The sequence below is a fragment of the Anas platyrhynchos genome, chromosome 26, assembly GCF_047663525.1.
Source record: "Anas platyrhynchos isolate ZD024472 breed Pekin duck chromosome 26, IASCAAS_PekinDuck_T2T, whole genome shotgun sequence".
Lineage (NCBI taxonomy): Eukaryota > Metazoa > Chordata > Aves > Anseriformes > Anatidae > Anas > Anas platyrhynchos.
In genome coordinates, this window is record NC_092612.1 from 455,802 (window position 1) to 479,928 (window position 24,127).

Below are 24,127 nucleotides of genomic sequence, written 5' to 3' on the forward strand. Positions count from 1 at the left end.
ACGGCAGCGAGTGCGGGAGGGTCAGGATCCCCTGCCTGAACAATGTGTCTGTCGTAGCCCACTTCTGTCAGCACTGGCTGCTGCTGAAGGCCTCCCACCCAAGACCAAAGTTGCCAAGGAACCGAGTCAGCCCAGGCTCGTTAGTTTGCCCCTGGTAAGCCTGAGCGGGCTCTGTTGATGCCTAACGGCTGACTGCTGAGTTTGGTGACGCGCCGGTGGCAGTCCCGGCCGTTTATCCCTGATTTCGGGAGGGGTTGTGTTGCTGGTAGAGCCTCGGGTGCTCGGTGGCCATGGCCTGGTGCACGAGACCTTTGTGGCCCCCGTCAGAGCAGCGGGGCTGGGCTCTGAGGGGCTCCCTGGGGCCCCCAGGGAGGGGACGCTGCTGCCAAGAGCCCCTTGTCTGGGGGGGGTGCTGAGCATGAGGCTAAGGGGGCTTTGTCAGCCTGACCTCTCCTGTAAGCAGGCCAGGCCCATCTGGTTAGAGCGGCTTCTCCTGCAGAGGAGAGCACCTCTGCTGTGCTTGCTTGGGAGAGAATACAGAAACTCGTGTGTGTGCCTGCGTCTGCCTGCCTGGCAGCGTGCTGGAAGTCAAGGAGCGGTTCAAGAGGTGGTGTAGGAGGAGGCCTAGGACTCGCAAGGATCGCTTGGTCCAGGACTAAATGGGCTGTTCAGGCGTACCTCAGGAGGCTTGCTTCATCAACTGGCATTTAGCTCTAAGCCACCCTCCTCAAAGAAGCAAATTAAGCCAGCGAGCTACTTGGAGAGTCATACGCTTGAGAGGCAGGAGGAGAAGAGAGAAGAACGTAATTTGTTCTTTCCCAGCAGCTGATTTCTGCCATGGTCTCCTCATTCTCCCTAGATGAAGTAGTGAATCTATGCACATCTGTCTTGGCCGGTGAGTTTAAAGTGTTCCAGGACCTGTGGAAACCTTACAAATCTCCTTGGAAACAATCTAAGAGAAGCACTGCACGCTCTGGGACATGCTACTCCAGAAGACTTGTCATTCTCACTAATGAAAGTCTACAAAAACCTGGGGAAAAAAATGGTCATTCAGCTGTGCCCATCCTGGCCACATTGAAAAGAACCTGCAGTTTCTGGTAAGGAATCAGAGTGTTTCTATATGCTTCTGCTATTGTTTTGTCTAGTAATTATAGCATTTCAGGAGAGAGCGGCGTGGCAGGAACCTGCCAAGTCCACCCTGAGAGAAAAGAATCCAAATCACTGGACTGACTTGACCAGAAGATTTTTGTCAGCTGGTCCCTGCTTTAACACGGACTTAAACCCAAAGTCGTCTTTTGTTTGTTAAACTAGTACAAGTCCTCCCAGATTATTTGTAAACTCCCAAGGAGTGCCAGAAGGAGTTGGAAACCTGACTGTCACGCTCTGCTTGAGGTTGCACAGCGGCCTCTGTACTAACCCCGAGGTCGTCATAGCTTCTGCCGTCAGGAATTCTCATGGAAGTTCAGTGGCATTGAAAGACCTCTCATTTGCAGTCGCAGACTCAGCATTTGGCAAGGTCTCCTCCACTCCTTGAAAGATTTGGGGATGACTCTGTGCTCCTTGTCAACCCAGTAAGATCCTCCAGCCTCTGAGGAGCTGAGGTCTGCTGATGAGGGCTCGGGGCCCTCAGCAGATACTGGGTGGGATGTAAATGTCCAGAACCCGATCCAACTATCCAAAGGTGGTGTTTTGCTTTGCTCCCCCCCAACTTCCCGTAAGTGCTCCCTCTCTTCTCTTTGATAATCACCTTTTTATTTTCAGGAGTACTGTGAAGGGATGACAAAGATTGCAAATGCAGTCTATTTGCCTCTAGTGGCCATTCACTCCTTACCATCCTTTTCCTCCTCAGAGACCTTTTAATAAAATGGCAAAGGCCAGAAGCACGTCATCCCTGTCAGCTGGGACTGGAGGCAGCGTGCTTGGAGTTCAGACAGCAGTGGGTTCGTGCTTGTTGCTTTTGATCCTAAAGAAGAAAATGGTCCAAGACGGGCTGCCAGCCCGCACGACGTCTGCCTCGGCTCGAAGTTGTGTTTGATGATGGATGCTTTTTTTTTTTTCATGCTCAGAGTGGGAACTGATGTCTCTTTTCCAGCAGTTCCCCTGCTGTCTAAGGCACTTGAAAAAGTGAGGCAAGATGCAGTGTGTGGGCCAGGCAGTTGTGTGGCTTGGAACCGAACCTTCTGTAGTCTTCCATCACCCTACTGTTTCTGCGTAATAAAATCTTCGTGAAAACATTTGGATCGTACACCCTGAGCGCTGCCAGTCAGGCAGCATCCAGACTGTCAGAGTAAAGCATCTTCCATTAAAAGAAGCTGTTTTGGCTGTGGGTCAGAACGTTTTGGCATGCAGCAGGTCTTTTCCTGGATTTGCACATTTACATAGGAAACATTTGCTGTTCGGGTACAGCAGCCCTTTCCTTTAACATCAGCAGTTTCGGTAATGTTGGACCATTTTGTAGCTCTGAAACAATCTGGATATTCCGTCGGTCTCAGAAGTGTTGAATCATGCCACATGTCTGCGCTGGGAAGATTCCTGTGAGGCTTCCTTTATCATTTCTCACCCTGCTGATTTGGAAGCCCTTTGCCCTCAAGACGTGGGTTACAGCAGTAATGGGATTAAGGAATTTTTTTTGTTTTACCTCCCTGAGCCACGTGCAACCTCATCTTTCTGGCCTCATGTATAAGAGGTGGTATGTGCTCAAAAAAAAAAAATAATAATAATAATTAGAAAAAGCATGGACATCTCGAAGAGTTTGGGTTCCTGTAGGCTTAGTAACTCTTTTGGGCCGCCTGGTTTTGGCCATTGCAGCAGTGTTAATTCTGCTTGCATGGGTAGAGCAGTGGGATCTGTAGTGTCTGTGTGCAGTCAGGACTCTGGTTTTCTCAACGCAGACCTCCCTGTACAGCATGAGTAATGACTGGAAGAAGACCCCTTAGGGACTTGTCAACAGCGCTGCAGGAAATACTTCTTCATATGGGTCACGATGGCATTTTGTTGGAGAATTCCTGCCTGTGCTTACCGTTCAGTCTTAACGTGGTCCCTTTTGTTTGCGTGTGTTACTAACAAAGCCTTTACGTGATTATATGCTAATATATATTATATATTATATGCTATTTTCCCTCTTCCTCACTCAGTGCATAGGATCAGTGCAGCTGACCGAGTGGGTAGCTGTTCAAAACTTACCTTCATTTGCTGTATAGCAGCACCCCATGCCTTAAAAAAAAATCATACATTATTAAAATCTGGATGTGGTTCCTCATAAGAATTCCTGTGACGTTCCTCTCTACAGTTTGAGTTGAGTAAACATGAATACGTGAAAAAGCTCAGCTTGGCGAGGGAGAACGGTATAGAGGAAGAAGGAATTGGAGACCCATTACGTTTCCTGCTTGTTTTTTGAGTTGTTTGAAATAATCATGGCCTAATTTAATAATAAAAAATAAAATAAAGTGTCCAGCCATGAGTGAGTGAGTTAGTGTTGTCGGAAGGTCGAGGCAGCCTTCACAGTTCCTTCTTGCTTGGTCCACTGCTGGGGCTTGATCTAACGGTGAGCGCGTCCCTCCTCTGCGAGGTGGCTGCTGGAGGGAGGCAGGGTCAGGAGCGTTCTGCTGGGCATCATCAGTGGCAGGGGTTTGTTTTGTGTTTGCTGAACAAGTGTTTTGGCGTCTGTAGACCATTTCGCTCCATCTTTCACTGGCGTGTCTTCACTGCCTTTCTTCATCCTGTCTTCATCCTGTCTTACCTGCCTTTAATTCCTTCCCCCTGTTGGGTATCAGCAAGCAGTGCCGGTAGATGGGAGATTCTTCTGGTTGCTGTTTTGGTGCAACATTAGCCCCCAGTTTTCCAAAAGCAATTGGGCAGCATTCCTGGGTTTGAATTCCCTCGTTCTGTGCAAATACTGCAAGTCTGTTCCTGTAAGAGCCTGTGGCACTGAGAGCACACGTGGAACAAACCGGGCCTTGGCTGAAGGACACGGCCAAGCACTGGTTGGCATCTGCTTGGCTGGTGCAAACAGCAATGACCAGAAGCTGATTAACGTGACCATACGGATTTCCCTGGGGTAGTCAGAGACCACGGGAGTCCCCTGAGCAACTGTGCAGAGGTTCTGGACCTTGTAAGGAATTGCTTTTTTATTTTTTTAATGGTACCAGAGGAAGCATAGTTTGCTAGTTTGCTTTTCTTTAATGACTACAAGATTCTACTTGTTGCAGCTCACCATGAGAAATGACTGAGGCAGATTTCCGTCGTAGGAAACTTGACCCAAGCAGTTAGCAGTTCACAGATCTATGGGATGCCTTTTTTCAGCTGCAGGTAAGGGGAAGTGTTAGGTAACTGGCAGTGGACACGGGATGTTCTAAGTTGAGCGGTCAAAAATTCACAAAACGACAAGCATCTCGGGACAGAATCGGATTGCAGAGGTATTAGGCAGCTGTGTCTCTGAGCAGCGTGTCTGTAGCAAAGTATACAAGGAAAATCCCTCGGGGAAATCCCTCGGGGTGTGATGGTTGTTAACACCAGTGTTAGAACTCCCTTACGGCTATGTCAGCACAATTGCAAGGAATCAAGTTACTGCTGCTTAGTGTAAAGTGCGGGTTACTGTCAGGCAAGCAAATCCTAAATAAAATCCATTAGTATAAAACACCATGAAGATGTTTTAAACTAAGTAGTTTTACTTCCAAGTGAGGTTGACACCAGCACCTGCACAGCCCCAGGTCTCAGCTGACACGGTCCTTTGCTAAGCTTCAGTAGCCTGCTTGTTTGCAGTTACCTGAACGTGCTCTCATACCGAAGGACTTGTGTGAAATTTTTCAGATGTTGTGCAGTGTCAAGTATGTTGAGTTTAGCGGATAAAATTACTGTCTCTTCCACATCTTAGGTTTCTTTTTTTTTTTTTTCAATCGTGATGCTGCCTGAATCAAGAGAAGAAGCACCTCAAACCCTTGCATGATGTTCTTATGATACATGCTGTACATTATCATTTCAGCGTGATCCAGATGTTTTCAGTCTTTTTCTCGTGGTGAAGCTTGTCTGGCACTTCATAAAGGTTCGGGGTTGTCATCCTCTTTGTGTCAGAGGATGCTGCAGATTACTTTAGGTTAATTCAGAATTCTTGTGTCCTGGTTCTGGTTAATTGGCACTGGAGTCCCTGACCGCCTGTGGTTGGTGACACTGCTCAGAAACTTTCGTGGTGTTTCTGTCTCTCTGGTAGATATCCTGCACCAGGGACTGCAGTGAGTGGTTCAGCATAAGTTTTCCCAGTATCTGCCAGCAGGTGAATTTTTACTTAATAGTTAATGAGAGTAGAAAAAATATTTTCTTTAGCTGCTGTGGCTGTGTTCAAAGGGCATGCAGAAGCCAGCATAATCAGTCTGTGAGATTGCTTAGAGCTAAGGGTTTTGAGCAGCTGCTTCCTAGGCAGCTTGGAGAAATCCTTGCGTAGCTATGAGCATTGAAACGATGTGTAGAAGGGTTGGTTAGTTTCACAAGTTTACTTTCAAGGCATGCTCTGGAAAATTCATTCAAATTCTGAAGACTAAAATTGCCAGCTGAGTGTGTGAGAAGCATTTCTACTTGGCAACTGAGACTTTTTGCTGTATTTCTGTTTTCTTCCAGCTGGCAATCCTCTTGTTCAGCAAGGTGGACAGCCGCTGATCCTTACCCAGAACCCAGCCTCAGGTCTGGGCACAATGGTAACCCAGCCAGTATTGCGACCTGTACAGATCATGCAGAATGCCAATCACGTCACGAATTCTCCAGTGACCAGCCAGCCGATCTTCATAACGACCCAGGTGAGTGCCCTTGCAGCCCCACTCCTGCACGCTGGCATCTCTGAGAAGGAAGACCGAGTGTACCCGTCCCTGGGAGGTTGGCATAATCAGATGCCTGTTTCAGCTTGTCTTGTGCACCTTGCTGGATGCTACACTTGAGCTGAAATCTGGTGGGTTTGGGGTCTAATTGATGTAGCCTTAGCAATAGCCTTGCTTTAAAATATCGTGTGTGCTGTAGGTTGGTTTGTAGTCATTTCATAGTTCAGTTTCATTTGAAAAATTTGTCCACATTCTGCTCTTCAGCAAGTCTTACAGAGCCAGTACAGGTCTGATGGGACTTCGTGCTGTTTTTCACTTGTAGCATACTCCTGACTTACTGGTAGGGCCTGACTCCCAGATATAGGTGGGTCTGTCCACTCTGCGTGGATTTGACCTTGCTAAGTACTTACTACTTTGTTTTATTTTCCTGAAAAATGTGCAGGTGGTACTTACTGACTTCTTTGAGCATTTGCCCGGGGAAACACTCCTACAAAATAAGGGTGCATGTTTGCCAGAGCTCCTGCTTTTTTTTTTATAAAAAATAAAAAAATCTTAGTATGTTGCAGCTGTTTATCATTAATGAAAAAGAAAAGAGATTTCAAACAACAAAACAGATCACTTACCTATCTCAGGAAACCACTGCTGCTTCAAATATGGCCTTACAAATTGCTTAAGACCCGGGAGAAGTTTTTTGTAGGTGCTTAGGGAAGGAGAGGTTGAGAGTGGAGGCAGTATACCAGAACGTTGTAGGAAGGTGGCCCTACTGGTGGGTAAGGTGCTGGCTGAGAACAGCATGGCCTCATGGTTCAACTGATCCTGTAGGTGATAGTGGTAACGTGGGTTTGTTTGTTGTTTTTTTTTTTTTTTTCTGAGGTAAATGTTTTTAGAATAGAAAACTCAGATTGAATGTACTAGATATATATTTGTTATGTTAACAATTACTGTTTGAATGCAGGGTTTTCCTGTGAGGAATGTGCGGCCTGTGCAAAACACAATGAATCAAGTTGGAATTGTCCTGAATGTACAGCAAGGTCAAACAGTTAGACCCATCACCCTAGTCCCAGGTAAGGACTGAAATATGTGAAAACCACGTTAGTGTTGTCTGTCTTTACAGAGCACCAGGGATTTAAAAGAGTGTATTTGAAATACAGATCTAGAAGCTCTAGAGAAGGGGATTTTCCAGCTCTGTAGCAGATGAGATTTGTTTGCATTTGTGGCTCCAATTCTGCTAGTCCTTTCCAGCTTAGAGTAGGCCCTTTGATCATAGTAAGAAACCACTTTGTAGAGTAGGGGACTTCCACCTGGAAGTAGTGCCTGCCTCACAGAGCTACACATAATCTAACCTCTTCAGAAAGGCTCCTTGGTTAACTTAATTCCAAAATCCCGGCCTGTAACCACCCCTCTTCCTTTCAGAATCTCCCCAAGCCATGCTAGTGTTCCCCTACTGCCTGGAAAAGAAGCCTCACCTTGAAGATGATTTTTCTAACATTGCCTTCTGCTACCAGATCCTGTCATGCACCATCAGCAAGATTAAGAATCCATGTGTCACCATACACCTGCCTTAGAACAAAGCAACCGTGCTTTGTGATGAGTCCTCTTTCAATATCCCAAGAACAGATCTGTAAAACCTCATGTCATAAAATAATTTGTAACTATAGGATCACCCTTGTTCTGTCATAAAAAGCCTTCCATGAGCTTCCCTTGGCCTAGAGACTAGTAAGAGCCCCATGAAAGCCAGCAGGATTTATGCTTGTGAGCCTTTTAGAGAATTCCACCTAAAAATTGTTGTAAATCTAATTTTTTACTCTGTCTGTATCCAGGATTAATTTTAGTCTGCTTGGGAAGGAAAATTAAGGTGCTGAACTCTTAAAATTTACACTGAAATTCCTGGGAATTTGGGGAATTCAGCAGTGTTAGAAATTAGGTTGTACCCTGGGCAAGGAATGGAATTCGATTACTTGATCTACCTTGTTTGTTCATTTGTTTTTGAAGCCCCAGGTACCCAGTTTGTTAAACCAACAGTTGGCGTTCCTCAGGTGTTCTCTCAAATGGCCCAGGTGAGACCAGGTACAACCATGCCGGTCCGACCCACCACCAACACTTTCACTACGGTCATTCCGGCCACGCTTACCATCAGGAGCACAGTGCCACAGTCCCAGGCACAACAGCAAAGTAAGTCCACTCCCAGCACCTCCACAACTCCTACTTCAACGCAGCCAACAACACTGGGACAGTTAACTGTGCAGCAGCCAGGGCAGTCCAGTCAAGCTACTAACCCCAAATTAGGTAAGACTTGCCGTGGAAAAGCAAGGGGACTCAAGTGTATAACACTGTCTATAATTTGATCTTCAAACATATGGCTCAGTAGCTAAAATGCAGAAGTTGAGTCAGAACTCTTGGGTTCTATTTTTGCCTCCGTCACTGACTCATGCTTCATCTCTCTTACAACCTGGAAAATGGTGATAATCCTACCAGAGTGTCCAGTTTGGTTAGAGAACCAGGGTTTGCTTGTTTTGTAGAATGTTCTGAGACCATCAATTAAAAGTCCCCAAAAATTGAAAAAGACTATTTTTTTAATCACTTACGTTTTTGAAAGATGAAGAGCACAAGCTGAAACTAACCACGTTGCTTTTTTATAAAAAGGTTGGCTGAATTCATGAGTGAAATGATAGCTCAGGAATAGTGACAATTTAAAAAGAAAAAAAAAATCTGCACACAGCAAGTAAGGTTATTTTTAGCTTTAAGTGGCCGTAATCACATGCAGCTGCATTTAGAAAAGAAATACAAGTAACTTTTGTGACCATCGGTATCCTGTTTAGTTCATTGTAGGGCACGGCTCATGTCTCAGGGCACAGTTTGGAAGTTCTACTTTTCCAGTCTTGCCAACCTTTGCATTGCTGGATGGGAGAACAGGTGGTTTGTTCTTTGCTGAAGGTTAAAGGTAGAAGAGCATGAGACAAGGCATGCTAGGTGGGGACAGGTTTCAAAGAGTACATCAGATCTTGCTGATTCCTTATTAGTGTTCCTCAGTTGTCCTTTCTCTTGGCAGTGAGTATTGCAAGTTTTGTGACTGTAAAGAGACCTGGAGTGACTGGCGAGAATAGCAACGAGGTGGCGAAGCTCGTGAATACTCTGAACACCATTCCTTCGTTAGGCCAGAGCCCTGGCCCCCTTGTGGTGTCCAACAGCAGCCCTGTGCATGGTTCCCAGAGATCTAGTGTTTCAGAGTCCTCGTCATCATCGTCATCGTTAAAAGGTATGGTTTGCATACGAGCTGTCTTACAAAGATGAGGGATTTAAACTGATGGATAGGAACAAACAAATGACTAAAGAAGGGACTATCAGTTGTACTGTTTTATGTATTTTTAATTAGTCTAATTTTGAGACACTCGTTATAGCTACTGGGGGGTATATTTCAGCATACAGATTGACAGAAGTTTGCATACTTTCATTTTTTTCTGCCTCTCCAGTCTTTTTAGTAGTTAAAAGTGTACCTCTTGAAACTATATTATTTCAGTATGTCAAAAAGGCTGACGTGAACCTAAAAAGTGTAAGGATTCTAAATTTTTTTGTTGTGTCTATTTCTTCTCCTGTTACAGTCAGTTCATCTCCTATTCCCACATTTGATTTGCAAGATGGTGGCAGGAAGGTCTGCCCAAGATGCGATGCTCAGTTTCGAGTCACTGAAGCTTTAAGAGGACATATGTGTGTAAGTAACCATTCTGAGATGAGCAGTTAATTGATAATCGTTCATGACTGGAGTGCAAGGAATAATTCTCCCTAGATTAGGTACTTCTGTGAAAAGGAAGAATACGGCTAGGAGAAAGTGAAAGGCACAGGAGAGGCCTAACAGTATCCCTCACCACGAGTAGGCAGGGTCCCAATTTTATGTCCTATTACAGCCAGGAGGTGCACTTGTTTTCCAGTTTTACTGACCAGTAAACAATCAGAAAACTGGAAGTTGAATGTGCATTATTTCTTCCTTAAGAGTTTCCTTTGGCTCCTCTTAGTTGATGGTTAGTTTTTGCCTGCCTACCTTTAATAGCATAAATAGTCCTTCCTAGATACTGTTTAATATACATTTTTTTTTTCCTTTTAGTACTGCTGCCCTGAAATGGTTGAATTCCTCAAGAAAAGAAAATCTCTAGATTCTGAACCAAACATTCAATCTGCAAAGCCTCCATCTCCAGAAAAAACTACAGCTGTTGCTTCACCGCCCTCTTCCACTCCTATCCCTGCGCTGTCCCCACCTGCTAAAGCTCCAGAGCCAAGTGAAAACATAGTTGACTCATCCCAAAGTAAGCTTATTATGTTAGTAGATGATTTCTACTATGGCAGAGATGGTGGCAAAGTGAGTCAGCTACTGAACTTCCCCAAGGTTCCAACTTCCTTCAGGTGTCCGCACTGCACCAAGAGGCTAAAGAACAACATAAGGTAAGAGGGATGCAAGGTGCCACAAAAAGAGTCTGCAGTGTTCCGAATGCCTCAAATCTGCAGAAGTAAAAATGAATTGTGAGCATCAGTCTCTCAAGCATTACAAGTTTCCCATGCTGTAGGTTAAATCCAGAGCTAAAGCAGTAGAACGAGGCAGTTTGTCCACCATCACACAGTTGAGTCAAGAAAAAACTTGTAAGAAGATTATGTGGTTAGAATAATCACATCCGTAGTCTTCATCAGAGAAATCTCATTTACTGATTACTAGCCTTACTAGATCATAAGAAATAATTCTTTATGAAGAACTACTCTTTTTACCTTTACTTGATGCTTCTACAACAGAGGGAGATAATGAGAAAATCCTGTTGTGAAATAGTGTATTCTGCTGAAAAGCCACTATGTTGCTCTGTTGTGATAACTGGACTTCTGATTTTTTTCTATAAGTTATGATGTTTCGTAATGATCAGCGGAGTACCTGTTTGGTGTCAGAAGTTCTCAAAAGCTAGTACTACACCCCACTGTACCACAAGATCCGTTCTCTATCTTTTTCAAGAGTTACAGAATAGGAGGTTGCTGGATAGGAGGAGATCTTGTTTTTGGTGGGAAGAGCAAGAAGGAAACAACACTGTTTGTTTTGGACCACAGTTCAGTTTTATTAATCTTTTGTTCACATAAAAGTAATGATAAAATGGGCTTAAAAAACCTTCTGGTATAGCATTCATAGTGCTGTCAGGATTACAGGTGCAAAATGTTTGGATTTCTGTTGACGCACTTCCTATTCACTTCCATAAGATTTATGAATCACATGAAGCACCATGTTGAACTGGATCAACAAAATGGAGAGGTGGATGTCCACACCATCTGTCAGCACTGTTACAGGCAGTTCTCCACTCCGTTTCAGCTACAGTGTCACTTAGAGAATGTCCACAGTCCCTATGAGTCAACAAGTAAGTCGATTTTGCTTTTGTTGTTTGTTTAGGTTTAAGGGGGTGTTTGTCTTGGATTAATAGCAAATCTATTGAGAAAGGATGTACCCGTTCTGCCTTGCCCCCATGGAATGCCTGTAGGCCAGCAGAAAAGTCCACCTGAATTACACTTCTCAAATTTATTATCAAAGAAACTTGTTGTAACTTCTAGTGTATATTTTCACTTTGTTGTTGTTGTCCCTCAGCTGTTAACCTGCTTTTTCTTTCCTTTGCAGCAAAATGCAAGATTTGTGAATGGGCATTTGAGAGTGAACCAATGTTCCTACAGCACATGAAGGACACTCACAAGCCTGGGGAGATGCCCTATGTTTGTCAGGTATTAAAAGTGGTTAAAGAGATGGACTTCATAAATATGTACTAGTCAATAAGAAGGAATCTGGCACTTACTGGAGAAGTGTGTGGCTCATAGTGGTCCAAAATAGACTTGGTCCATGGGACAGTGCTGTGGAGCCCGTTGCGTTTTTTTTCAGGTATGGTCTTAAAGAGAGGTCCAGTGGCTATTAGGGCAGCACAAGTATCTTGTTTGTCATCAGTTCCCAGCACTGTGAAGTTGGATCAGCTTGATAGACAGTTGTTTAGTCCCAGTGGCATTCAGAGCCTAATTTTTTTTTCCTCCCAGGACCTGCAGGCAAATTGCTGTGCCATAAAGAGGAGTTGTCACTCTGGAGGAGATGAGATGCTGCTGCTTGTGTGACACCTTTTCTTGTCACTCTGTTGTCATGAGATTTGTGCTTGCATCGATTCTGAACATGTCATCTCCACCCAGAGGTCCTAACACTGTCCTTCTGAAAAAACAGAGAAGAAACTTCTAAAATATGTTATGTTAACACAGATTATGTTCCAAATTCTGCATTTTACATAGACCCTGAAAGAAATATATTTGAACTGCTTTGCATTAACTGTCTCTCCCATTTTTTTTTCTCGGATCTGGATTTTGAATTGTTATTCCTTTCTCTTTATATGAGTAGTTTCAATCTGTTTCTCCAAACTGCTCTGAGTATGCACTGCTTGATTTAGTATCTTAAAGTTGGAATAAGCTAGCAAGTTCTTTGGAACCTGGTTCCTAAATTCCATAGATAAGTGTCTTTGGGGATCTGGATGTTGCCATTAAGATCTCCATATTGCAGTGGTGGATGTGAGATAGATTGTGAGATAGATGAGTAGAGATACTGCGTTACCTCACCGATTGTTTCTGTCCTCGCCTACAGGTCTGCCAGTATCGTTCATCTCTCTATTCTGAAGTGGATAGCCACTTCCGAATGATCCATGAAGACACGCGGCACCTGCTCTGTCCTTACTGTCTTAAAGTCTTTAAGAATGGCAATGCTTTCCAACAGCATTTCATGAGGCATCAGGTACTGTCTGCCTTTGTTTACAGCAGTTCATTTTCCACAGGGATTCATAGTAAGCATGTGATTAGTTGAGCATTTGCTTGGGGAGGAAAAAGAAAAGAAAGAACTTGGTTGAAAGAAGAGTTTTAGTAGATGCTAGTAGTAGTCACTGCATAACAAATGCAATTTGCATGCTGTCATTCCAGACTTTTCATAGGGATTGTGGTGAAGAGGCACTGCTCCCTTAGGAGTAGCACAGATTGATTTTACTTAACAGGAAAAAAAAAAAACATGTTTTGCTAGACTGTGTTTGCTTCATGAGATGAGTAACCAATAGTAGGCTCTATGTTCATTTGGGTTTTATTTTTTTTTTATTTTCAGGAAATAAATAAATAATGCAGTATGCACAGAAATGAAAATAATTTTGATAGCTAAGTATTCTGTTTCCATGTATGTTGGCCATATCGACAACATACTTTATAAAGGTATAACTAAAGCATATTTTCAGAATATAGAAACGCAGCACGCTTACCAAGTGCCTGAATTGATTTGCCCCAAAGTCCTTCATTGATTTACAGGAGAGGCAAGGCAAGTTTTGAAGGAATGTTTCCCCCATGTACTGCTTTGCTAGCATGCCTTACTTTGGCTTAGACAAGCTGGGTAAGACTTTTGTTCCATGACACTTCCAGTTCTGGCGTCTGTGCAGAGCCTGATGATTTTAATTTTAAAAAAGGGGGGCGGGGGGAATGTTTTGAGGGAGACCATTCAGATGCTAAAGAAGTGGGGCTGGCTATGGTTTCAAGGATGAAATAGTGTTGGTTTTTTTTTTTTTTTTTTTTAACAAAAAAAAAAACATTCTGTGTTGTGACTTCTGTTTCTCTAAAATGGAATGTATTTAATTTGCATTTGCTTTAGAAGAAGAGTGTTTATCATTGCAACAAGTGTAGACTCCAATTCCTGTTTGCCAAGGATAAAATTGAACACAAGCTGCAGCATCACAAAACTTTCCGAAAGCCCAAACAATTAGAAGGATTGAAACCTGGAACCAAGGTAAGAAATCCAGATTAACAGCAGGCATCGATCCTGGTTTCTCAGGAAATACCCACAGCATCTTCACTGACATGTTTTTACTGAGTGATGCAAAAGTGATGTTTGCCTCATCTGCATCATGTAAATCACATTTGCTGGGACAGAAAACACTTCTGGCCACATTGTGCACATGCAGTTAATCTGATACTTCAGAGAAACTTAATAGTGAGACAGAGGAGCTGAAAGTGGCACGCCAGAGATTCAGCTCTCCTAACTAAGGCATCTACAAGTGAAAGTACCCGAACTAGAACTAGTTGTCTTGGATGCCTTCTGTAGCTATTAAGAAAAAAACAGGCACTTCTGGGGCTCAAGTCACGTGTCCTTGGTCTAGGCTGCTAGTGACCTGGGTGGGACGGGTTGTGTCAAATCACCTGCTTATTGAGAGTCTGAGAGACTGCTTCAAACAGAGGAGCTTGAATTGGGATAGATCAGTTTTGCCCTTGTGTTTTTAAGAGGTATGGCTCTGTTTTTTGCAGGTTACAATCAGGGCATCTAGAGGACAGCCACGGACAGTGCCAATATCTTCAAATGACATGTCACAGGGCACTGGACAGGACGCCACTCAGCTGTCATCGTCTACAGATCCCCAGCCCATCTTCCTGTACCCACCTGTCCAGAGGAACGTCCAGAAGAGAGCAGTCAAAAAAATGTCAGAGCTTTTGGCTAAATTTCAAATTAAAAATATTTTAAAGGAAATGCAGTCACTTCTGTTATGCCACAGTGATGAGGTAGTCTGACCTTGTCTTAACAGTTGCCAAGGAAATGTTATGCTAGGAGAACCTAGCTTCCCACAAAACCAGGGTTAAATCATGCTATGAAACTGTGAAATGTAGAATTAGCTGGGCATTTTAATAGAGATAATGGGATTTCATCACCATAAGAGCTATCTGCCTATGCTGTGTCCTGCTGTCTTGCAACCTTTTATTTTTAGTTTATTTGTATTTGTTATCCACTCTTATATTGTGTTTCCTGGCTACAGCACGTGTGAAATGTTTAGGGTGCAAGATCGGACTAATTTGACTGCAGGCTTTTGGAAGTTTGCATGTGTCGTTAACTTTGTCTTGACGTTTGTTATAACTCCAAGATTCCTGTCCAGCCACTGACAGAAATATCCCTCTTACCTTCAGGAGCGTCCTGGGGAGGCAGACTTGCCTGGAGTGCAGCTTCGAAATCCCTGACTTCCCAAACCACTTTCCTACCTACGTTCACTGTTCGCAGTGCCGTTACAGCACTTGCTGCTCCCGAGCTTATGCCAACCACATGATCAAGTACGTCTGACTCTTTGCTGTAGTAGCCATTCCCCCTGCCTGAATGTTGTAGCATCCCTATGACTGCTGCACTGTAAGAAAGGGGCATCAAGAAATTTCAGTTCACTGTGGTGGTCTGTAAGACATGTCGGCACAGACACGGGTGTTAGCTTTGAAATGAGGTGGGAAAACTGAGTGCAAGAAAGGAAAGATTCATTCCAAACTGAGTAGTGTGGCTAATGGCAAGTGTACTGCGTGCAGCTGCAGAGAATTGCAGTTACTCAGTGCTCTATGACTTCTTGCAAAGCTCTCAGAGTAAAATTAAAAACATAATTTAAAAATATTAAAAAAACATAATAATAAAAGTCATGCTGTGCTTTTACAAGCCTGCAGTCTGTACAGGACCACAGATAGACCACAGAACAGGGTGGTAGAACAGTTGCTATAAAATCTGGGCATTTCTAAATGCTATTGAAGAGTGTTTGTTTGTTTATTTATTCAGACATGGAATTTTCAATTCCTCGAATACAAGTCTGGCAGACAAAATGTTATTAAAACCAGAATTGAGTCTATCCTTGTAAATATTCTTTATTGTATATGGTTTTATAGCTCTTCAAATACCTGGAATAATTCTGACATTTAATAAACTCTGTTTTCTTACAGCAACCACGTTCCCCGGAAGAGTCCAAAATACTTGGCTTTGTTTAAAAACTATACTGCCTGGTAATGGAAAACTTGCCATCTTATTTTAATCATCTGGGAATCTAATGTGCATTCACTCTCTGATCTTCTAGTTCTGTTCTTTTCTTTCATGGTCAACTTCTGAAGAAGTGCTACTTAATGTTCGCAAATGTATATTGAAAATGGATTGAACTGAAGGCAACTACTGTTGCCTGAAACTCCCATTGCTTTCTAGTGTTTTAGGGAAGGGGCACTGTCTGTATGCACTGGTGTGACATTTTTTTTCTAAGTGTTATGAGGGGATGAACCTATTTTCGTGTCTAATACTGATGCTAAGCTCGCTCTTTTATTTTTGTTGTTGTTTTCCAGTGGTGTAAAGCTGTCCTGTTCCTCCTGTCTCTTTGTAACATCTGAGGGTGATGCAATGGCCAAACATCTGGTCTTCAATCCATCACATGAATTTAGTAATATTATTTTCCGAGGTAAGAGTTAGAAAGGAAATAGAAAAGTTAAAAATAATTATTGAAGGATATACTACATCAGGTCATGGAGACTGAATCAAATACAGCTGTGTGTAGTAATTGGCTGAGCACTTACTGACTCTTGAGTTTTAGTAAAATGTGATGTTGGGGACCTTCTGAATGCGTCTTAATTGTTATGGAGATTGAGAGTTAAGCTTCAAGTGAGTGCACTCTGCCTGGAGCTCAGCTGTGTAAGGAGATTCTCAGGAGATCTTCCCAGGGAGAGACAATGCAGAGGGCTTCATTCAGCTCTTCTGTTTCTCTGAGACATCATTGTACCTCCATGACACCAAGGGGCTTTAAGCAGCTGCTGATACTGGGATATGAATAGGGCCTAAAGCTGTCGTTCCAGCCATTTGTTGTGAATTACCAAAATTTGCAAAACTTAAGGACGCTGCCTGCAGGGATCTGGCCAAAGTGGAGGTTTCCTAACCAAACCCCTTGTGTTATTTCAAATGGATGTGGGGTTTTGCTGTTTGTCTTTATTGGCTGCTGGTGAGCGTTGCTCTGCGCTGTTGAGCAGTTTTCACTTCCTGGGTTAGGACGTGGCTGTCTTTAAGCGCAAGTCCTCTTTGGAAGGGGTGGTGGTTGAATGGAAGGGGGAATATTGGCTGCTCTTACAGCAGACTGGGATGCTGCAGGGGATACTGAGCCTCATCTCTGCACCAGGACTTGTTTGCTTTCATTGACTTCTCGTTTGTTTGCAAAGTTACAAATGTCTTTTGTTTTTGTTTTATAACAGGGCCTTCTTGGATATCACATTCCAGGTAAACAGTTTGCAAACTCTGCCATCATCTGTTTCAGTTTGTGGGTTGCTTGTTTGCTTTCCCTCAGCGGTTTCATTTTCTTGGTTTTAAGAAAGTTCTGTGTTCTCTCCCTTCAAGGCACGTTCAGCCCCAGGACAAAAGCATGAAGAATACATGCTCTGCCTATTCCCCGAGTAAAGCTGCTACTGTGAAAACGAAGTCTATGTTACCTGCGAAAGATGACCTGGAGCCTGAGCTGGCACCAGCAGCCTACAACAGGCCCCTGGTCTGCCAGGAAGAAGAGTGCTTAAATATTGATGCTCAAGAAGATGAGCAGCCAACAAAGGAGCCTGAACCTGCAAGCAAAAAGGAGCAGCTGTCAGTAAAGAAGCTGCGAGTCGTACTGTTTGCTTTGTGCTGCAACACTGAACAGGCAGCAGAGCACTTCCGAAATCCTCAGAGGCGGATCAAGCGCTGGCTACGGAGGTTTCAAGCTTTCCAAGAAGAGAACTTGGCATCCCTGTCAGAGGGCAAGTACCTCAGCTTGGAGGCTGAGGAGAAGCTTGCGGAATGGGTCCTCACGCAGAGAGAGCAGCAGCTGCCTGTGAACGAGGAGACTCTCTTCCAGAAAGCCACCAAGATTGGCCGATCCCTCGAAGGTGGCTTCAAGATCTCGTACGAGTGGGCCGTGAGGTTCATGCTGCGGCACCACCTCAGCACGCACACTCGGAGGGCGGTGGCTCACCCGCTCCCCAAAGACGTGGAGGACAACGCCAGCTGCTTCATCGAGTTCGTGCAGCGGCAAATCCACACTCAAGACTTGCCTCTCTCCATGATCGCGGCCATCGATGAAATCTCGCTCTTCCTCGACGTGGAGGTGCTGAGCAGCGACGACAGGAAGGAGAATGCTCTGCAGACGGTGGGAACGGGGGACCCCTGGTGCGACGTCGTTCTCACGATCCTCGCCGATGGAAGCGTTCTCCCAACACTGGTCTTCTACAGGGGCCGCGTCCAGCAGCCCGCCAACGTGCCAGAATCGATCATGTTGGAAGCACAGGAGAACGGATACAGTGACGACGAAGTCATGGAGTTGTGGGCGACCAGAGTGTGGCAGAAGCACACGGAGTGTCAGAACAGCAAGGGCATGCTTGTGCTGGACTGTCACCGAACGCACCTATCGGAAGAAGTACTTTCCTTGCTGAGTGCCTCCAGCACTCTGCCGGCTGTTGTCCCTGCTGGCTGCAGCTCCAAAATCCATCCTCTAGATGTTTGTATAAAAAGGACTGTGAAAAATTTCTTGCATAAAAAGTGGAAAGAGCAAGCCAAGGAGATGGCGGACTCCACGTGCGATTCGGACATTCTTCTCCAGCTGGTTTTGTGCTGGCTGGCAGAGGTCCTGGAAGTCATTAGTGACTCTCCTGAACTTGTGCAGCAGTCCTTCCTGGTGGCCAGCGTGCTGCCAGGTCCGGACGGCACGGCCAACTCGCCCACACGCAATGCCGACATGCAGGAGGAGCTGATCGCCTCTCTGGAGGAGCAGCTGAAGCTGAACGGTGAGCAGCAGCAGCAGCAGGCAGCGACCGAGGTCCAGGATCGGACCCAGGCCGAGGAATCTGCCGACCCAGAAATCCTCCATCAGCTCTTCGAAGGGGAAAGTGAGACTGAATCGTTTTATGGCTTTGAAGATGCTGATTTGGATCTGATGGAAATCTGAGCACTGATCTGCGAATCGTGATCCAGAAAGGGTTATTTTTTAAATAAATGTTGGATGAGACCATTACACTTCCCTGTGGATTTGTGGGTTTAGGAAATTTGTAGGCGATCACTCAGATAAATAGCCATTTATGCTGTTCATTTATAAGTTTTGTGCTTTTTTAAAAGAAAAATCACTGTGTTGGTATTTTCTGAAGATATATTGTGGGTGAATATTTTTGCGTTTTCTTTACCTCACTGTATCATAGTTTTCTGTTTTTATTGTGCAGAAATGTTTTGAATTATACATTGTCAATGTGACCATTTCTAAAGAAAGGAAAAAATATGTAGCTAATGAACCAGTATATAAACCTTTTTGGTTGTCTTAACACAGATTTTTTTTTTTAACACTTGACCCAGAGATTTAGGTTTCTGTGGTAAATTTAGATATGAATGATTGCTTTAATGTGTGAACCTCCTATAATTGGCTATTAAGATTTGGTTTGGGTTTGTTTTTTTCTTTTTTTTCTTTTTTTTTTTTTTCCTTTAAAGAAGACTAATTATTTTGCTTGTGAATTTGGACATGGGGTAAACACACAAGCAAATGAATTTTGCCTGTTCAATGCCAGCAATGGTTCTTGGGAGCCACGATACCTTGAACGGGGGCTGAAGTGAGACGTGCAGTTAGGGAGTCAGGTGCAGTGCCACCAACCTGCGGGTTTGAGCTGACTTTGGCACTGCGATGGTTCCCTTCCTCCAGCCGGGAAACCATCCGACACCCACCTTGCTCCAAAGAGTTACTGACAGAGGGTACACGATGGGAGAGGAAAGTCAAGCCTGTCTTGATCTTCCTGTACAGTAGATGGGAGTCAAATCTGTATGGACCATGAAGCGTTGACCTTTTAACTACTAGTAGTTAATAAACCTGCTTTAACCAGTGGCATCAGACACTACGTTCCTTAGAATTAGAAATCTGATTTAATGAAACAAACTGTGACGTGCACAAAAAGAAGACGTTTGTTTTTATTTTTCACTGCCAGCTTAAATTTTTCTACAATTTGCATGTTTGAGGGTTTTTTAATTGTATGTATTATGGTATAAACGGAAAGCATTTTGACATACAGAATTCAGAAGCACCTGCACCTTTCTGTTTCCATAGAGGTTTTGTGAACCTTCCCTATTACCTGAGGAAAGCAGGAAGCAGCATGTGCAGACCTGTAAATGGTTCATCTTTAAAATGTACATAAGTGGAACATTTAATAAAACCAGGGAAATGGATTTATAAACATGTGTTTTTATTATGAAGAACTATTTAACTCTTGTGCTATCGTAATGCTTAATGTAAAGTGCATCAAGAATTCTCTGAGGAGTGCAGGAGCGCGAGGCTGGCACGCGAGCTGTACTTCAGAGCTGGGGCCAGGTCGCGGGCTGGGTTCCCTCTCGGTTCCCTCTGTTCTTTTGAAGGGGACAGAGTTGTTCAGCATGTCCTGAGGATACCCAGAGATGGGATAGTAATTAAATGTGTTTACATGTCATTAACACTTGAGGCAGACTTCTGCCCAATTTACATTTCTGCAGACCCTACTTGCCCTTTAACTATACAGTAGGTTAAACAGAACAACCTACTTTCCTGATTTTTTTTAAATAAAACTCTGAAAAATCATTAATAAAATACTGAATGAAGATTTTACTGCATTTTATTCTTTTTTTTTGGGGATTGCCCACTGTCTAAAGTGAGAGCTTAATGGTTCAAGTTATTTATCTTAGGTAGTAATAAAAACCAGTCTTAAGTACCTTTATGAATAATCACAAGGCTAAGAAATGCTGAATTGGGTAGGAAAGCACATGTAACACCATTTTGTTACTATCCTCCTGTAGCACCAGCTGAATGGGAACCAGCAGGGGCTTTGCAGGAGGCACTGCAGCCCTGCCTGCATGCAGCCTGCTGTGGGATGATGCCTTTGGTTTTCAGAGCCCTCGTATCCCTGGATCTGCTGTCAGCAGGTAGAGCTGTAGGAATGCAGATGGATCTTAATTACTCTGACCATTAAGCTTAGACACTAAAGCAACTGAAGTCAACCCTCCTTTCATTTTTTTCCCTCTGTGCTTTGAACTGAAGCCTTTAAGAGTCACTGAATGCTTGAGAGTGCCTAGGATAAGCAAAACGTGGGCATCTGTGAAAAGGTGTTCATAAAATGGCCTGGTATGTTGCACCTCAGAGGTATTCATATATCTTTAACATTCTCATATCTTAAACTGCTCCGTGAGCTGAAGTGCTACAGCTGGGGTTGGAGTTAACACAGCAGTCAAACGCGTGCTTGTAGTGGGATGAGAGAAGCGTAGGAACCTCTGAAATTGCAATCTAAGGCTGAAAACGCTGCTGTACTCTTGTGGTTCCACTTTCGTTTTGTTCAACCCCTCCCAACGCTGCTCAGCATGCTGGCAGAGCTGTGACCAGGTGGCTGCAGCATGCAGGGTAACACCTGCTGCCTGGCAGACCCCTTTCTTTCAAACTAAGCAGGACCCATCCCATTTCTTGACTCATTGCCAAATACTTTCCTTACAGAAGGCATCCTTAGAGACATGTTTTCGTTCTGTTCACAGGTGGCTTTTATAAGTTGACTGAGGCTTTTTACCTGTCCAGAATTCCTGGACATCTGGATTACACGTGAGAGCAGGAGAAACATGGTACGTGCTGCACGTTAAGTCTAGGTCACTGAAATACCCCACACGATTCAAGTGCGTTATATACTCAATTATGGATGCCATAGTCCAGTAGATTTTTATTAGGGCAAACTGTAATGGGATTACTGGGTTCAGTACTACTACCTTGCACCTCAGAAACCTTTATTAAAACAGAAGTGGAAAAAGCATTGTCAGCTCTAGCAGAAATGAGATCGTGGGTGCTAATTAGAGGTGGTTATGGAGTACTTTGACCCACACTCACACACACAAGCGCTATCTGAGAAAGGGACTGCCAAGTCAGATACAGGAGGAAGAGGAGAGTATGTGGGTTTAATGGAGTACAGTACCTACCAGAACCCCACTGGAGCAAAGAGCAAAACCACTTTTTTTCCTGGAGAAGGGCAACAAGGACTTGCAGCATTCAGAACCTTGCACCTCTGAGTGATTCCTGAAGTGCTGTGGCTTCTCACTTCCTGAAGTTAATATTATTGGAGCATCCCACAAATTCTTAACCATAGCACAAAACACAGAAGCTTGTCTTAACAGGTTTATTTAATTTCCCAAAGAAATCAGAACTTCAAAAGGAGTAGCTGATTTACAGCGTAGATGGAGGACGATAACATGGACACAGCAGTCTGAAGTAGCTCTTGGGGGGGCAGGGGGGGTCATTCAAAACCACTGCAAGAAAACATTTTTATAAGGTCAGGATATTACACAACAGGGATGCAGTTAACAGCTGTGCTACCAAAATCAGAGCATTTTTACCTCTTATAAGGTGCCCTCAAACTTTTGCTGGACTGACAGCTTCCAGACTAAGAGCTCAAAGTACACGTAGTCCTAAAAGTATTACCTGACAAGATTTGCTATGTCCCAATTGGCTTCCAGGGTCAGGGGTCCTTCCACCTCCACGCCTTTTTCCGTTGCAATAGCAATTTCATACTAAGGAAGAAAACATGGAAAGTTTCCAACAAAGCCTGACTTCCATACTTGGATTTGATTGGCCCTATAAAAGCTGTAATCAGTAAGTGTCACTAATAACAGCTGTTTAAACAAATTTGCTTTAACATGGCTTTGTATTTAATAATGTTTTACTTTTTCCTTGGTGAGCAAGTTGAGAGAGTTCACAGTGCTAGGAGGTAGAAATGGTCACAAAGCTAAAAGACTGCAGCCTCTGGATGCTGCTACTCTGGTGATGGGAGACTCATCTCTGCCAACTCAAGTGTTACTGTGAGGTTTGCTGAGAATGAGAGGCAGAACAACTGCAAATGCTGCAGTGAGCTGGGGTGAGTGGCCTCTGGAACGTCAGCCTGAGGCACGCCGCAGTACCACACTTACTCTGTTGAACGATCGAGCGTCTCTGTAATACAAAATTTTCATACAACGCTCGATCAAGCTCCGGGCTTCCTCCTTTGTTAGTGTGGGTTTCTTCTCCAAGACTTCTCTCATCAAAGGCTGAAAGAAAGTAATAAAAACCAGTATCTCAACGGCTCAGTCACGCAGCACCAAGGTTGCTTCAGCGGCTGAGTGCACACACTGTTCCTGCTTACAAATGCTCACCTGAGCTAGGAATGCTCCGTAACCCGTAGCAAGTGTAGGGGCTTCGTAGGCCACGCCAAGCATGTCCACGTAACCTAGGAAGCTGAAGGGACAGAGCACTTAGTGCAGAACTCCCTGCATAGGCAGAGCTGCATCACTTTGGGGAAGGACTCGGCCTTTGAGCAGCTACATCCAGCTCAGAGCAGAAGCCAGCAAAGCAGATGCCCTCTCCCTGTGAAAGCAGGACTCCTGCTGGAAGTCCACTGCGTACTTCCCTTTCTGGAGAAGCCCTCAGCTACAATCCCATCTAACAAGCAGGGCAAGCAGGAACTGTGCTGGTGGGGCTCCCTCCTGAAGCACGCACTGTCCTGCGCCATGAGGAACAGCCCCAGGGCAGGACACGCGGTAACCGTTCCGTGTCACCGCTCCTCACCTACCTCTCGCCATTGTAGTAGCCTCCGATGACAACGGTGTTCCACAGGGGATTTATCTTGGACCTCCGGTTGTACATGACTCTCGTCAGCCAGGAGTGAATGGCTTTGGGGCTGTAGCTGTGACCGTCTCCCAGCAGCTCCTCATCAATTCTAATTCAGAGAGAAGTTCCACCCAACTAAGGAAAGCTGGAAACCAGCTGGACACGAGCAGCCCCCACCTCCTGCTGCGCCACGGGCAGCGCGGGGGGATCCTCACACAGAACCACAGCAGAGAATTGGGAAGGGAAACTGGTACCGGGGGGACCGTGAGCGTGGCAGAGGAGGAGCCTGAGCTCGGTTCTGTCCCTGCTCAGCGCACCCCCCCCCCCTCACCGCCGTCAGAGCGCGGCGCTCCCCTTGGCCCGGCCGGGCCCGGCCCCACTTACACCATCTGGTCGATGATCTGCGCCAGGTACTGGAAGTCGGCGTAGTCCCCGGAGGCGCCCAGCACGGTGCTGTCGTTCACCCGCAGCAGCCGGGAGATGTTTCGGAAGCGGGCGAGGGAGCCGTAGGAGCCCATCATGTCGGCGGCCAGCAGCACGCCGCCCGCGAACTTCACGCCCAGCACCGAGGTTCCGGTCACCATCGGCGTCCTGCGGGCCCCGGCGTCAGCGGCACCGGGGGGGGGGCGGGGGCCGCTCCCCAACTGCCCCCAGCCCCCAGCCCCCAGCCCCCAGCCCCCGTCCCGGTGCCCCCGGTGCCCCCCGCCCCGCCCCGCACTCACGTGGTCCTGCTGAGGGGCTGGGTGCCCGCGGCGGTGCCGTGGCTGTGGGCCTGCCCCGGAGCCGGGCCCCCGGCCCAGAACGGCGGCGGCGCCCGCGCTCCCCCGGCCTCCATCTTAGTCACGGTGCGGCCCGCGCTGCGCACGCGCGCCGGAAGAGCGGCCGCTGCCGGCCGCCATA

At 45.2% G+C, this 24,127-nt stretch overlaps 2 protein-coding genes across 7 annotated transcripts in view; one reads left to right on the forward strand and one right to left on the reverse strand.

Annotated features, from left to right (window-relative positions):
* The window catches only part of POGZ (pogo transposable element derived with ZNF domain), a 33,528-nt gene extending 13,719 nt beyond the window's left edge, over nt 1–19,809 (forward strand). For 2 of the 6 annotated variants that reach the window (XM_038167733.2, XM_072028064.1), the window contains exons 3-18: nt 5,611–5,786; nt 6,760–6,868; nt 7,797–8,090; nt 8,854–9,060; nt 9,404–9,513; nt 9,904–10,238; nt 11,031–11,185; nt 11,440–11,540; nt 12,433–12,579; nt 13,471–13,605; nt 14,121–14,293; nt 14,772–14,912; nt 15,555–15,614; nt 15,942–16,054; nt 16,836–16,860; nt 16,978–19,809. In XM_038167733.2, the coding sequence (XP_038023661.2) occupies nt 5,611–5,786; nt 6,760–6,868; nt 7,797–8,090; nt 8,854–9,060; nt 9,404–9,513; nt 9,904–10,238; nt 11,031–11,185; nt 11,440–11,540; nt 12,433–12,579; nt 13,471–13,605; nt 14,121–14,293; nt 14,772–14,912; nt 15,555–15,614; nt 15,942–16,054; nt 16,836–16,860; nt 16,978–18,553 (3,857 nt within the window). In that variant the 3' untranslated portion in view covers nt 18,554–19,809. Of the gene's footprint in view, nt 1–956; nt 1,098–4,189; nt 4,309–5,610; nt 5,787–6,759; nt 6,869–7,796; nt 8,091–8,853; nt 9,061–9,403; nt 9,514–9,903; nt 10,239–11,030; nt 11,186–11,439; nt 11,541–12,432; nt 12,580–13,470; nt 13,606–14,120; nt 14,294–14,771; nt 14,913–15,554; nt 15,615–15,941; nt 16,055–16,835; nt 16,861–16,977 lie in introns of those variants that run through there. The other 4 variants (XM_038167737.2, XM_038167735.2, XM_038167734.2 and 1 more) reach the window with 4 other exon arrangements.
* Nucleotides 19,810–21,750: 1,941 nt separating this feature from the next.
* PSMB4 (proteasome 20S subunit beta 4) lies at nt 21,751–24,110 on the reverse strand. The gene is made up of 7 exons (XM_027444674.3): nt 23,950–24,110; nt 23,612–23,818; nt 23,190–23,336; nt 22,774–22,855; nt 22,552–22,668; nt 22,067–22,155; nt 21,751–21,894 (listed from the first exon to the last, which is right to left on the reverse strand). The coding sequence occupies exons 1-7, from the start codon at nt 24,060–24,062 to the stop codon at nt 21,882–21,884; spliced, it is 768 nt and encodes a 255-aa protein (XP_027300475.1). The 5' UTR covers nt 24,063–24,110; the 3' UTR covers nt 21,751–21,881.
* Nucleotides 24,111–24,127: the final 17 nt, after the last annotated feature.